The 16,373-nt window shown below is 38.3% G+C and overlaps 1 protein-coding gene across 1 annotated transcript; it reads left to right on the top strand.

Annotated features, from left to right (window-relative positions):
* The first annotated feature begins 8,700 nt into the window (after nucleotides 1–8,700).
* Nucleotides 8,701–9,669, top strand: LOC121476660 (olfactory receptor 52B2). Its single transcript, XM_041730796.1, has one exon. The coding sequence runs from the start codon at nucleotides 8,701–8,703 to the stop codon at nucleotides 9,667–9,669; it is 969 nt and encodes a 322-aa protein (XP_041586730.1).
* Nucleotides 9,670–16,373: the final 6,704 nt, after the last annotated feature.

Genomic DNA, 16,373 nt, shown 5'->3' on the forward strand with positions numbered 1-16,373 from the left:
TTAATGCCCATTACCCAGTTACCCCCCGCCCACCTCCCCTCCAGTAATCCTCAGTTTGTTTCCTATAGTTAAGAGTTTCTCATGGTTTTTCTTCCTCTCTGATGACTTCTCATTCAGTTTTGCCTCCCTTACCCTATGATCCTCTGCACTGGTTCTTTTATCCCACATATGAATGAAATAATATATGATAATTGTCTTCCTTCAACTGACTTATTTCATTCAGTCTAATACCCTTGAGTTCCATCTACATCGATGTAAATGGTAAGTATTCGTCCTTTCTGATGGCTGAGTAATATTCCATTATCTATATCTATATCTATATCTATATCTATATCTATATCATCTATCTATATCTATCTCTGTATATCTCACATCTTCTTTATCCATCCATCTGTTGAAGGACATCTCGGCTCCTTCCACAGTTTGGCTATTGAGGACATTGCTCCTATGAACATTGAAGTGCAGGTGCTCCTTCATTTCACTACATCTATATCTTTGGGGTAAATACCCAGTAGTGCAATTGCTGGGTCATAGCATACCTCTATTTTTAACCTCTTGAGGAACCTCCATGCTGTTTTCCAGAGTATGGAATGTATCAGCTTGCATTCCTACCAAGAGTGTGAGAGAGTTCCCCTTCCTCCACATCCTCACCAACATTTGTTGTTTCCTGTCTTGTTAATTTTAGCCATTCTAACTGGTGTAAAGTGATATCTTATTGTGGTTTTGATTTGTATTTCCCTGATAACAAGTGATATTGAGCATTTTTTCATGTGTCTATTGGCCATTTGTATGCCTTCTTTGGAGAAATGTCTGTTCATGTCTTCTGCCCATTTCTTGACTGGATTATTTGTTTTTTTGGGTGTTGGGCTCGATAAGTTCTTTGTAGATCTTGGATACTAGCCCTTTATCTGATATGTCTTTTGGAAATATCTTCTCCCATTCCATAAGTTGCCTTTAAGTTTTGTTGACTGTTTCCTTTGTTGTGCAGAAGCTTTTAAGCTTTTTTAAAGTTCATTTTTGCTTTCGTTTCCTTTGCTTTTGGAGTCATGTCTTGCAAGAAGTTGCTGTGGCTGAGGTCAAAGAGGTTGCTGCCTGTGTTCTCCTCAAGGATTTTGATGGACTCCTGTCTCACATTTAAGTCTTTCATCCACTTTGAGCTTATCTTTGTGTATGGTGTAAGAGAATGGTCCCGTTTCATTTTTCTGCACGTGGCTGTCCAATTTTGTCAGTACCATTTATTAAAGAGACTTCCTTTTTCCATTGGTTATTCTTTCCTGCTTGTTGAGGATTAGTTGACCACAGAGTTGAGGGTTGATTTCTGGGTTCTCTAGTTTGTTTTGTTGATCTACATGTCTGTTTTTGTGCCAATACCACACTGTCTTGATGCTCACAGCTTTGTAATATAGCTTGAAGTCTGGCATTGTGATGTCTCTCCAGCTTTGGCTTTCTTTTTTTTTTTTTTTTTTAAATTTTTTATTTATTTATGATAGTCACACACAGAGAGAGAGAGGCAGAGACACAGGCGGAGGGAGAAGCAGGCTCCATGCACCGGGAGCCCGATGTGGGATTCGATCCCGGGTCTCCAGGATCGCGCCCTGGGCCAAAGGCAGGCGCCAAACCGCTGCGCCACCCAGGGATCCCCAGCTTTGGCTTTCTTTATCAACATTCTTCTGGCTATTTGGGGTCTTTTCTGGTTCCATACAAAATTTAGGATTATTTGTTCCAGCTCTGTGAAAAATGTCAATGGTATTTTGATAAGGATTGCATTGAATGTGTAGACTGCTCTGGGTAGCATAGATGTTTTGACAATATTTGTTCTTCCAATCCATGAGCATGGAATGTTTTTTCATTTCTTTGTGTCCTTCTCAATTTCTTCTATAAGTTAGCCAGTAACTTTTATAAGTTACTTGTGGTAAATGTTTGATGACAGTTCATAGAGCAGTCAGAATCAGGTGTATCAAGACAGAGTTTATCAATGGAAGCTACTCATGAAAATGCCTCAGATTTTGATCATACTTTTGGTGAAACAGGCAGAGTTAGTGGTGAAAGATTAATTCATGAGTTCCAGGGGTTCATTTGTTCAGATATTTCCTAAGTACCTGTGATGTGCCAGACTCTGTAGTTTTAAGAGTACAAATCCTTTACCTCTTTGGTTAGGTTTATTCCTAGGTTTCTAATGGTTTTTGGTGCAATTTTAAATGGGATCTTTGTTTCTGATGCTCAAAAAAATCCTTCTTTTTTTTTTTTAAATCCTTCTTTTGACAAATTCAGACACACATGAAACTCACACATCTCCATATGTAGAATATTTTTACCAAAGAAACTCCCCCTGCTTCCTTCCACCCTGGAGGCAAGCACTCTGATTTATGTCACCACAGATTAATTGTCTGTTGTTGAAGTTCCTACAAATGGAATCATACAGTATGTAGCCTTTGTATCTAACTTTCACTCAACATAATGATCTTGAGTTTAAATTGTGTTGATGCATGTTTTAGTAATTTTTTCATTTTAATTACTGAACAGGATCCATTGTATAAATATATCACAATTTTTTTATCCATCCTTCTGTTGATAGGCATTTGAGTTGTTTCTATTTTTAGCTACTATGAATAAAGCTGCTGGGGATCCCTGGGTGGCTCAGCGTTGCCCAGGGTGTGATCCTGGAGTCCTGGGATCGAAACCCGTATCAGGCTCCCTGCACGGAGCCTGCCTCTCTCTCTGCCTGTGTCTCTACCTCTCTCTCTGTGTCTCTCATGAATAAATAAATAAAATCTTTTAAAAAAAGAATAAAGCTGCTGTGAACACTTGTGTACAAGGCTTTTGTGGGTTTACGATTTATTTCTCTTGGGTAAATACCTGAAAATGGGATTGTTCAGTTGATGTCATTTTCTTTTCTCCTTATTGGGTTCCTAGCAACTTTTTGCTCCAAAAGTTACATGATGAGTTGGGAAGGAGTACTCTCTTCCTAAAAATTTTAGAGTACTTTAATTAAGTGCTCACACAAAATAAATTTTGCTTTTATTGGATAAATATTTTAATCAATCTTTAATTTACTCTGTTTCTTTTTTCTTAAACTTACCATAAGTGATTGATCTTGCAAGGCTGCTTCCAGATTATTCCTCTTAGTTCTTTTTATCAGAGTTTCTAGACTGGGCTGAACACTTTGACATGCTCATCTGGGGGTGTTTGTCTTTTTTTCTTATCAGCTACTTGATCTCTCTAAACCTTTATCTTTTTATCTGCCAAATGGATATAATAATAGTCCTTATCTCATTGGATTGCTGTGAGAATTAAATGAGATAATTTATGTTTAGCTCTAACACAGTGACAAGGATGTAATAAGGACTCATTAGATGTTAACTGTCATTATGTTATTATTTTATCACTGGGATTTCTGTCACTGCTCTTATGCTGTGTCTTCATATACTTTCTGTGCATTTTGTCTGGAGTTACTAATTTTCCCTAGAGTTAGTGCTCCCTGTTGGCATTAGGGGAAGAGTTTTCTTTTCTCCTTTGGTTCATTGGCTCCATGCTTAATGATCCCAGGGGTGACTCTGACACCTGCCTCCAGAAGAAGAAAGCCTGTGTCTTCTTAGTCTAAATATAAGCACCCTGAACAGAGCAGGAATAGTGATATCCCCTCATGCCAACATGATCAATCTCCAGCTTTCTCTTTTCTTCTCATTCCTCTTCTTTCAGAACAAGCAATGCTTTGAGCTTTGCTCTACCACCTTCTCAGTCCTTCAGCTGATACTATGATTTGGTGGTGAGTTTAAGAGCATTGAAGGTGGCAGGGGAGGGGTGGACAGAAGTGTGAGTGTGAGCATGTGTGTATTTAGGAGTATCTGTGAAGGCCAGAGACTAGAGCTGAGAGAGAGGAAGTAGAGATGTGGGAATGAGACAAAGGATGAGAGAGGGAATGCAGCATGGCAGAGTACAGGGTGAGGAAGGTGGGCACAGGGGGAGATGTCAGTTGGACCAGGAGGTGGCACTAGTTAGGAAGGGTAATGCAGAATGGGGGAGGAAAAGCACTGGGGAATGTGAAGGAAGAGACTTTTCTTCATTAAAAAAAAAAATAAAAAAATTAAAGTGGCTTCACACCCAATTTGGGCTTGAACTCACAGCCCTGAGGTCAGGTCATATGTTCTACCTACTGAGCCAGCCGGACACCCGTGGTAAATGTTTGATGGTACTTCACAGAGCAGTCAGCATCAGGCCGTATCAAGACAGTTTATCAATGGAAGCTATTCATGAAAATGCCTCAGATTTTGATCAATACTTCTGGTGAAACAAAGTTAGTGTTTAAAGATTAATTCACCAGTTCCAGGGTTCATTTGTTCAGATATTTCCTAAGTACTTATGATGTGCCAGACTCTGTGCTTAGTCCTGTGAACTCCCAGTCCCAAAGTGAGGAAGACTCTTGAGGAAACTTTTCTTGGTAATTTGGGTGTCAGGTGTGTATAAGCCAGGAAAGTCCTACTTATTCTGTCTCCCATCCTGTACTTTGTAGAATAGGTATAGAGATTGAAACAAGAGATTGTGCCTTGGAGCAGTGTTCTCCATATTTTCGCCATCACAACATAAGAATATGGTGGATGATATTTACACATGTTACACCACTATATGTTTACACAGATTTTTTTTTTTTTACAAAATCTTTAAAATGCTCATTTGAAGTGAAACAATGGGTAGGTGGAATTTTTCCTTGAGATGTTTATTAAAAAACACAAGTCACTATGTCAGTGAATTAAGGGTATATCAGTACCTCTGCTGTATAGCTAACACTGGCTTTAGATTATGAAAACATTTTACATTCCGGGTTTAAGTGGATGTGAGCAGGAGTGAGGTTATTAGAGAGATAAATTTGCATTTATTCCAATTTATTGAAAAGATAAACATTCACAAGTTTTTGTACCTTATGTATTGAAAGGAATTTCTTGTGACAGATCTCATAACTAATCTTTCCAATATATTGTGGTGCAAACAGAGGCCACCCTTGTAATGTGGAGCCAGGGGCAGGCTGTTTTATTCATTAGGGACATGACTTCAGTGTGTAGAGCCTGTACCTTTTAAAAAACCCAAGAATGGTGAAAAACATTTGAGATCTGAAGCATATGTACAAAGAAAATGGCAAAATAAATTACTATTTGTTTAAATAAATATCTACATAATACAACTAGGCAGAAAAGTAATGGACTCAACTTCTATATAGTTGTCTAACAATTATCCCTAATGAAGTTTGTGAGTGCATTTTAATGTTCTTGTGTCAGGAGAGTCTTCCAAAATTAAGACTGCATGAAGATATAAAAGGCTTTTACATAACCCCCTAAAGAGAGAAGGGGCATAACCAAAAAATAGAATTGGTTGGGACTCTCAGGAAGAAAGGAAGATACCAGGAGGAAAGGAGACAGCAAAATCTGCTCAGGGGTTACAGGGAAGAAATGGCTTCATTTCTCCTTAGCCTGGACTGAATGCTCACTGATGCTCACTCCTGGCTCTCCTTGGTTCTAGAGCTGAAACTCCAACTCCCATCACTCTGCCCTGCCCCCAGCATTCTATAAATGAAGGAGACAGTCTCTGTTTCTGCTTAGATATATGGGTGTTTTTCAAAGCACTTAAGGGAAGCCTGCCAGCTAGTTATGACCCAACCGAACTCTCAGTGGTGGACCTGCTTGGTGTACCACCCAACCCTCGGGTCTTGGTTCTGAGACACTGGGTCTTTTTGAGAGATCTGTTCTGAGGCTGTTTTTCTCTCCTTGTGCACTTTTTTCCTTTGACTCTTCTTTATCCTTGGAAAGGAATTTCCTTTGGTCATATTTAGGTGAAGAATAAGATTTTAATGTTGTTGAATATTCATTGAAGTGTTTTGCCTTTTGAAAAAATAAAAGGGATGATAGCCAAAGAGATTTATAGATAATAATAACCTTTGGAACACTTTATCTGAACTAACTCATTTAATCTTACTGATTACCACATGCAGTTCATTGTCACCCACATGTTACAAATGAAAAAACAGGGAGTAAAGTAACTGCCCAAGATCATACACTAGTCAGGAAAGAACTGGAATATTAGCCCAGGAAGTCTGGCTCCAGAACTTGGTGTCCTCACTTACTATACCTGCTCCTTCCCATTCAGTATGGCTCCCTGCCCCTTTTCCACCATTATGGATCTTTTTGTCTTGCTCATGTAGATATTCTCTGAGGGTTCTGGGAAGTACTTTCTATGAGACTTTGGATGTGCTTCTTGGTGCCTGTGACTTTCCTCTTTTCTCATCCCTCTTCCTAAATGAGCCAACAACCCTCCTGCTGAAAACTCTTAGCAGGGCTGGGATGGGGCCCTCAGAAGCCATTGAATGAAATGAAAGTCCTTATTCATGCACAGCAACCTCCTTTCTGGAAGCTCAATAACAGTCATTCAGGCATTGCTGTCCTTCTTTCCATCCTGCCTTTGCTGTCTCACTGTTGAGGTTTTAAAATATCATTAGCATGATAGCAGAGTGCTAGAGTTATTTTTATGAGGACTTATATCAGGTATCTTTTATTGAGAAGGGATATATTAACAGCTAATGGGGTTGGGAGAAGTGATAAGGAAAATTTTCAGTAAATTTTTTTCTAAGGAAAAAGAATTTGTTTTCTGGTGGGAATTTTGTTTATATAAATTTGGGGCCAATGCTTTAGGATAGAGGCAGAGCAATGCTACCAGTGATCCTTCTCTGTGTTTATTTCAGCAAAGTTCAGCCTCTCCTCTAAATAGAAGTTGAGTGAATATTTAAAATATACTGGCTTAAAAAAGTAAAATATACTGGCTTGAAAGATGTCATATTATTAACTTACCTGGGGACCATACTTCCCTGAACCTGGCCCTGTTTCCTTTTCTGTACCCACTTATAGTCCATCCCTCCCTCCACACAGCCCATCACACTCTGAGCAAGTATATCTGCATGGGGGCAGGGGAGACAGACATAAATAGGGGTTTTCATTCCTTTTTTAAAAGATTTTATTTATTCATTCATGAGAGAATAACAGAGAGAGAAAGGGCCAGAGACATAGGCAGAGGGAGAAGCAGGCTCCATGCAGGGAGCCCGATGTGGGCCTCGATCCCAGCATTCCAGGATCATGCCCTGAGCCAAAGGCAGATGCTCAACCACTGAGCCACCCAGGCATCCTGGGGCTTTCATTCCTTTGGATGCCTTCCTCCCTGGGGCCCTCTGATTATCAGTAGACCCATCTAGTATTTATTTGATAACTTTATACTCCTGATTCTCTCCTTATTTTCTCTATGGTCCCTTTTCTCCATGTCCAGTCCAGAGTTTTAATCTTCCCTTGTTCTAATAGCTAACAGTTGGTCCAGAGCTTCAGCAGCAGGAAACCAATCTTACCTGAAAGTTCGGAAAAGCTAAGGAGAGAGAGCTTTATGCTTAACTCTTCTTAGCAGAAGGGAGACTTGAATATTTTTGAGGGTAAGAAACAAGTTGGGCAGGAGGAAGGCTATATTAATGGATCTATAGGGAAGTGTACTGATTCTTGTTCCCAGAATAGTTTTCCTGGGGAGGGGCTCTGAAGGATAAAAAGATCTAGACTAGACACACCTTTATGGAACCGTTTGTGGAGGGGCATGAGAAGTCACAAGGAGCAGGCAATGAATATGGTCTCTCTCAATTTCATTGGTTGCTCTATTCTTTGCTGCTTTTAGGGAAGATTTGAATTTGGGCCAGACTGGAGAAATACATACCTTAGGCTCCTTCTGGATATCCACCTGGTATTCCATTTTCAAGAACAGGAAGCCACAAGTGCCAAGATACTAGGTTAGTATCATGTGAAACGGTCAAAGTAATAGCCAGATAAATTTAACATGATTAAATAATCAAGTTACAATATAGTTTAGCTAATAGGTCTTCAGAAAGGAGATACATTGTTATAAACATAGGCCACTGCAAAGTGGTATATTTTAAGGAGGTTTTTTTCTTTTACTTTAAATATAATTTTATTATTTTTTGCATATATTTTTATTGGAGTTCGATTTGCCAACATATAGCATTACACCCAGTGCTCATCCGTCAAGTGCCCCCCTCAGTGTCCATCATGCAGTCACTCCAACCCCCCGCCCACTTCCCCTTCCACCACCCCTTGTTCGTTTCCCAGAGTTAGGAGTCTCTCATGTTCTGTCGCCCTCACTGATATTTCCCACTCATTTTCTCTCTTTCCCCTTTATTCCCTTTCACTATTTTTTATAATCCCCAAATGAATATAAGAAAGTATTTTAAGGTTAAAATTTGAGTAAGTAGAAGTGGAAGAGAAGGGGAAATTCAAGTAAATAGAGAAGGAGCAAGATCTTGGGGGAGGGAAAAGTATAAAACAATCAAGGGAGCATATGTCATTTGGGTGGAAATGGTGGAATGAGATCAGAAAAGTCTAGTGGGGCCAAACTTTGGAAGTAGAGTAGCTAGAGGCAGGGTGAAGCCTCTGTTAGTTCTTGAAGAATGATTGGCACAGAAGCTCTACATGGTAATGAGGCCCATGGGTCAGAAGTCATTCCTATGCCCAACTGAGCATTCTCTGGGAGAACTTGCCTGGAGAGTCCCACAGTTTAGAGATCGTATCTTTTATGATCTCTGCATACACTCAGAGGTCTTTTCTGTTTCTGTCACTTTCAGCAGACTCTTCAGCTTCTGAGTCATTATAAAGAACCCTAAAGTGCATCATGACTCACACCAACTTTACCATCTTCCACCCTGCAGTTTTTGTCTTACTGGGCATCCCTGGGTGGGAGGCTTACCACATTTGGCTATCAGTACCCCTCTGCCTCATGTATATCACTGCTGTCCTGGGGAACACCATCCTGATAGTGGTCATCATCACAGATCGTAATCTTCATGAGCCCATGTACTTCTTCCTCTCTATGCTGGCCATCACGGACATCCTGCTGTCTACCACTACTGTACCCAAAGCTCTAGCCATCTTTTGGCTCCATGCCCATGATATTGCTTTTGATGCTTGTGTCACCCAAGTTTTCTTTGTCCATGTGATGTTTGTAGGGGAGTCAGCCATCCTATTAGCTATGGCCTTTGACCGCTTTGTGGCCATCTGTGCTCCCTTGCATTATACAACAGTGCTAACATGGCAAGTTGTGGGAAGGATTGCTCTGGCCATTGTCACCCGAAGCTTTTGCATCATCTTCCCAGTGATCTTCTTATTGAAGCGGCTGCCCTTCTGCCGGACCAACATCGTCCCCCATTCCTATTGTGAGCATATTGGAGTGGCCCGGTTGGCCTGTGCTGACATCACCATTAACATCTGGTATGGCTTCTCAGTGCCCATTGTCATGGTCATCTTGGATGTGATCCTCATTGCTGTGTCTTACTCACTGATCCTCCGAGCAGTGTTTCGTTTGCCCTCCCAGGATGCCCGGCACAAGGCCCTCAGCACTTGTGGCTCCCACCTCTGTGTCATCCTCATGTTTTATGTTCCATCCTTCTTTACACTATTGACCCACCGCTTTGGACGTAACATTCCTCGACATGTCCATATCCTGCTGGCCAATCTTTATGTGGTGGTACCACCCATGCTCAACCCCATCGTCTATGGTGTGAAGACTAAGCAGATCCGGGAGGGTGTAGCCCACCGGTTTCTTGACATCAAGACTTGGTGCTGTGCTTCCCCTCTGGGCTAATGGCTCTCCACGAATCTGCACTCCAAGCTTTATCAAGGAAACAAGGCATGGAATATAGAAATTTTTTGGACAGAGAGGGCTTTTTAGTTCTCTTCCTTTTTCTTTTCCTTCTTTGTTGTCATCCTCCTCCAACTTTTCTTTTTTTCCTCTTCTGACTCTACATCTTTGCCTCCTTCTCCTGTTTGTTTGTTTTCTGTATCTTCTTTTCTCATATCCCTCCTCTGTAACCCAGAAATAATAACTAAGTATACATGCCTCTGATGTGAATATTGATACCTTCAGTAGACCAGACGTACTCCAGAAACACAGAGAACTAAACACACCAGAAAGCGGGTTATAAACACAAGGATGAGAATAATTTTATATGTAACATTTGAAGGGGTTCCAATTATTTTAAAAAAATCTTTAAATGTGCATTGATTCTTTGTACAGACTCAAGTAGCTCTCTCCTCACTTTTACAATGGCAAGTGTTTTTGAAAAACAGTCATGCATGTCCTTCACCCTCTGAAAAACTGTTCATTCTTCAAATTTTAAATTAAGAACTAGCTTCCCTGAAAACTCTTTTTGTGATTTTTCCAAGCAATCCAAGGTTAGTATCTTTGTATACTGATTGCACCTTATACAAATCCCAAAATGTATATAGTGAATTATAATGAGTTGTTTATTTGTACCCCTAGTTGACTATTAACTCCTTGAAATCAGAAGAGTGAGTATCCTTCATATTTGTACTTCAGTGCATTATAAAATGCCTGGCACATGATAAATTTTGAAAAAATGAATGAGAGCACAATTACCTCCTGATGTTAGAACATGCATTTCTATTATGCACTCAAATGATCAGCTGAATTAGTCCACAAACCAGTGGTGAGTAAATCAGTTCCTCACAAAGGCAGTTGGTGTCAGGGAGGCAAATAAGCTGCGGGTTGCGGAGCGTCTTACTTCTTACACCTTTGTTGTAACACAGAGACCAGGGAATAGACTAGGGTAAGAGGAAACAGGGCACTTTTGATTTTCTTTTCTAAACTGGTCTCTGACCCTTCTCAGTATTAGGAATTATAGCACATTATTCCTGGCCAGTTTAGCAACATTTTTTTTTCTTTTTTTTTTTTTTTAAGATTTTTTTTATTTATTTATTCTTGAGAGATAGAAGGAGAGACAGAGCCAGAGACACAGGCAGAGACAGAGCCAGAGACACAGGCAGAGGGAGAAGCAGGCTCCATGCACCGAGAGCCTGACGTGGGACTCGATCCCAGGTCTCCAGGATCGCGCCCTGGGCCAAAGGCAGGCGCCAAACCGCTGCGCCACCCAGGGATCCCCAGTTTAGCAACATTAAAGTAATAATCTCTTGGAGTTTAGTCTTGCCTGTCATTCTTTCATGCTTTTTCAGAAGAGAGCTCATTTCTTCAACTCATTTCTTCAACTACCATTGACACAAATGAGTTCAACATCCCTCTCTTCATCCTAGAACTCTTTTTTGATAAATATATCTATCAACTGGATATCTCCTCCAGGAAATGGAGCTCCCATTGAGGCTAGCTTTTCTTCCTGTTCAATTCCTTTTCTTAGGAACTAGATTATGCTGATTCCATCAACGTCCTGAGCTGGAAACCCTGGGGAGTTACTCAACCTCTTCCTCTCTGTCCTGTTCCTCAAGAAGTTAATGATTGTTACCAATATTGGTTATTATACCACTAAATAGTTATGTGGATAATATTTGGAGTCTTGTCAGGATTAAAGTCATGTCCCTATTATTTTCTAGCTGTGTGAATGTGTGAAACATATTTAATATTTTTAGTTCTCATTTCTTCCATCTGTCATGGGGATAGCAATAATACCTCATAGGGTTGAAATGAAATAAACCACATAGCTAGTACTTAATCCTTGGCTCATAGTAAGTATCTGAGAAATATTTCATTAATGCTAAGGTCTTAGTATTGTTAGTTTTATTTTTCACATTGCTTCTACCAATTACTTATGTCTGTTATCATCTTTCACCTCAGATAAAACATTAGCTTCTTAATGATTTCATGTTTTCAGTCATTTACACTGTAACCTATAAATTATATAGGTATATTATATAGGTAAACTATAAATTGACTTGAAGTTAAACATTTGAAAAGGCAGAGCTTCTGTCAAATACTTTCAAGCAATCTTCATTATTTACAGAAATGTTTTCCATAGAATATTCTGCAGAAATAGCAGATATCATAATAGATGCTTTATAAAAAAGTTCCATGGTCAAATAAGTGAAATGTACTGACACTCCGTGGGTTATTCACATGGCTGTCCAAGGGAAAGCTAGAGTTTGCATCATATCCCACAGTAATGTGAACATAGATATTTGTGTCCATATCTTTGTCATTTTTCATTTTTCTGATAGCCCATCAATTTACACCTCTAAAATAACGTACTGTTCCATTAACCACAGTTTAGAAATCATAGGACTACAAGGTAATTTCTAAGCCAAGCATTAACTTAAAGTAAGTAGTCCTAAATTACCTTTCCATTTCTATCTCAAAACATACCACTATATAGTAATGCGTTAGTATATAATAATATTAATAATTATAATTAAGACAATAGCTAATATTTATTAAAGGATTAATCAATGCTGGGAGCCATGTTAAATGCTTTGATGTATTAACTTATTTAATACCTACATAGCCTTATGAGATAGTATCTTTGCTATCAGTTATATACACAGGGGCCACCCAAGTGTCAGAGAGGATGAATAATGAAGGCCACTCAGCTGAGAAATGGTAGAGTATTGATGTCAATTCCCTTTAGAAGTCTTTGCCAATCCCCCCAAGTCAGAGGTGATTACTTTGTCCTTTGGCTCTCATAGCAATAACATTTATGTTTCAGCTGAATATTAATTATTCCATGAAACCATCAAAGCTTGTGTTCTGTGAGGGCGAAAAATAAGTCTTACCCATCGTCAGAGTTCCAACATCTAGCACAGGATTAATTATGTATATTTATGGATTGATTAATATTAAATGTTATAAAGTGGTTGACTTCTGGACCCTTCACTGTTAAATATTATCTAATTTATGACTGAAAATCATTTGAACACACATGCATGCACACACACACACACACCCCCCCACTTAGTTCCTTCTGATTTATTTCTACATCTTCACAGGTTTGTATGTACATTGAGGTCTAGCTGGTATAGGCAGGGTTTCAACGTTCTATGTATTGACTAGTAGCAACTCAAATCCACTCTGCCCATATTTTCGCCAGAGACATGGGGTCTTTAACAGATGCAGCATGTATAGACTGCTATAGGTAGGGCATAGTTAGATTGCCCACTCTCTCTGGTTCCTGAGTGAGTGATCTCTGGAGATTGGTCCTGCTGGGGTCTGCTTCTGTCTGATTAAAGCAGATGCTCCCTAAAGAGTGGAATAGAAGCTCTCTCCTTGCAGAGATTCCTGTGGATGAGGTTCAAATACTGTCCTAATACCTAATACACCTAATACACAAATACTGTCCAGAGTCAGCTTCTTTCATATGTTGAGGACGAACTTTCTCTTGAACTGGGGCAAGTTTCTAGGAAGGGGATAAATATTTCATTCCTAGGAATTGTAGGTTTTTCTGGAATAAACTTTTTCTGAATAAACTGATTCAGATCAGATCTTGATTCCTCTGGATAATGTAGTGTAAGTACATACATCTTGACATCTTGAACTGCTACATATGTTTTTTACTATGCAGGATTGGGGGTATAACAAATATTTTTTCCAGAATTAACAGTGGTTTAAAAAAATATTGAATACTGGGGGCTCTTGGATGGTTCAGTTGGTTAAGTGTCTGGCACTTGGGGTTTTGGCCCAGGTCATCTCATAGTTCTTGAGATCAAGCTCCATGTTAAGCTCCACACTCAGTGGGGAGTCTGCTTGAGGATTCTCTTCTTCTGCCCTTCCCCTGACTCACATGGGCGCGTGCACACACACACACACACACACACACACACACACACACACTGTCAAAGAAAGAAATAAATCTTTAAAAAAATTATAAAAATGGAACACTGTTGAAAAAAATGAACACAATTAAAAAGTAAGTATACTAAAACTCACAACATTAAGTTTAAATATGCTATTTATATAAAAATTAGAATTTATTATAATTTTAGTGGCTTTAATGGGAGAAACTCATAAATAATTGTCTGAAAATAAAATTAGGGAAAGAATTAGCCATTAAAAGCACATAAAAGAGGATCCCTGGCTGGCTCAGTGGTTTGGCGCCTGCCTTTGGCCCAGGGCGCGATCCTGGAGTCCCGGGATCGAGTCCCGGGATCGAGTCCCGTGTCGGGCTCCCGGCATAGAGCCTGCTTCTCCCTCCTCCTGTGTCTCTGCCTCTTTCTCTCTCTCTCTGTGTCTATCATAAATAAAAATAAATAAATAAATCTTAAAAAAAAAGCACGTAAAAACATATATATAAGTGTTCCCATTTTCCCTTTTACTTTGGGCTCTGATATGGCTAAGTACAGCATGGTTAATCTTATCTTTATTTAAAATTTTGTTATCTTCCTCATCATGGATATTTTGCATTAATTTTGATTTGAAAATTCTATTAAAATATTACTTATCCTATTTACTGAGTTTTTGCACACTTACCCATTTTGTATGGAGGTAAGTTCTCATTCATCTCACCTTAGTCTTGGCCTTAGGAGACTCAACACCTGGAGGCAGATCTGAGTCAGAAAAAAATATGGCCCTTGCTTGAATTTGTTTATAAACTTGATAGAAACATACCTTTCAGTTTCAGAAGAAAGACATTTCCTTCTGTTTTCATGTCAAAGTGAGATTGGATTTTTCTGTACTTGTAAAGTGCTATAACTGATACAAGAAAGAAGAAAAGAATTATTGTATTCATTTTAATTTTCAATTTGCTTTTTCACTTAATTGTATGCCTTGGCTGATACTTTTTTTGTTAAAAAATGGAAACAAAACATATTATTGTACTGTATATGCCATAATTTATTTTTCCTCTATTAACATATAGATGTTGTCATAATTTCTTTTATTAAGCAACAGTATAACAATGAATATCCTTGTAGAAATATCTATATGTTCTCATGCTGTGTCACCAGCACTGGAGGCTAATTTTTTCCTTATGTTTTCCAATTTAATAATAAAATTATGATACTTCAAAATGACAGATTTTTGTTTCTTTAAATTTTGAGTATCTATTCATGTGTATAATGGCCATTTTTCTTGTGTGAATTGCCTATTTTGATTCTTTGCATATTTTTTGTTTTTTGCTCATTCATTTATACTAACTTTTAATAAATAAGGATATTAGTCTTTTGTCTGTTATGTTTTATAACTTTTCTATTAGAACTTTTATTTGTTCTCCTAGAATTTATTCTTGTCTACATTTTTGCATAGTTGTATCATTCAATTATTATTGTCCATGAAATGCCATGTTCTTAACTTAAATCTTTCCAAACTTAAAAATTTTCTTTTGTTTTCCCCTAAGACCTTCACCTTAATTTTTAATATTTTTTGGTTTTATTTTAAAAATATACATATTTAAAAATATATATACATCTTTAATTTATCTAAGATTTCTCTTTGTTTAGTGAGTAAGGTGGGAACTAGCTTTATTCTTTTACAAAAATATCATTGCTCAATATCCCAATGACATTAATTGGCCAGGCCTTCCTTTACTCACTAAATTGAAATGGTATTTTATTACATTTAAAATTTCAAATATATTAGTTTCTGGGCTCTCTATGTAGTTGTATTGATCTGCTGACTATTAATAACTGGCATTTATGTAGCATTTTTTATTCTAGGCATTATAGTAGGCAGTTTAAAGAAAGTATTTGGTTTAATCCTTGCAAGGTAAATATGAATAGTTCATTTTCACAGGTTAGGCTAAATTTCTGAAGTGTAAAAAACTTGCCTTTTGTCAATATCAGAAAGTTGGAAGCCCAGAATTTCAATCCGGAGAAGACTTCTCAGATGATAAATATTTAAGCTGTGAATTGGGAGCTCAGGCGTTTAACAAACATCAAAGGTAGAAAAGTATGTTACAGCTTAAGAGAAAAGCTTGAGAAAAATCATGAAAGGTGGAAAACTCAGATTTTATGTGGAGAATAGATTATGATCTATTTAACTTTCATGTAATTTAATATCAGAATGCCTAAATGGAACTAAAGCTAGAGAAGAGAGTATCAGGAGGATTGTGAAGCTTTGTATGCTTGAGAAGTTTGGGCTTTATCTTGTGATGAATAAATCATTATATACAGATTATAAGAGGAAATCTGATAAGATTTCAGTTTGTTTTGTGCATAGCAGCCAGGCTGTAACATAGCTAGCTCATGGACATGGAGGGGTTGAGGATGGGAAACTGGGAGATAGAGAACTCAGTTATTTAAGATGCTGTTGCACCAGAACAAGTGAAGGATGCTTAAAGCCAGAGATGGAGCATGTAAGTGAGAATGAGGAGCTATGTATGGCTTCTAGACATTGCTGAGGTGTGAGCAGGAACTTTTATTTATATTTGTGTTTATAATGATAATGTAGGAAATAAAAGCATAGGATTATATACTCTAAGTCAAGGCATTAGTGATTGATTTAATTATCTAATGTCCAACTTTTAGTGAAAGTTATTGTTGGTTCTGCCCACTGATTCTTACTTTCTGTAGTCTTCATAGAGAGACTCCTAAAGTAGGTATGTTTGGTGCTAA

Source organism: Vulpes lagopus, chromosome 15 (assembly GCF_018345385.1).
Source record: "Vulpes lagopus strain Blue_001 chromosome 15, ASM1834538v1, whole genome shotgun sequence".
NCBI classification, from domain to species: Eukaryota; Metazoa; Chordata; class Mammalia; order Carnivora; family Canidae; genus Vulpes; species Vulpes lagopus.

What these genes read in the sequence shown, in the direction of transcription:
- LOC121476660 (XM_041730796.1), top strand. Translation starts at nt 8,701, where the DNA reads ATGACTCACACCAACTTTACCATCTTCCACCCTGCAGTTTTTGTCTTA.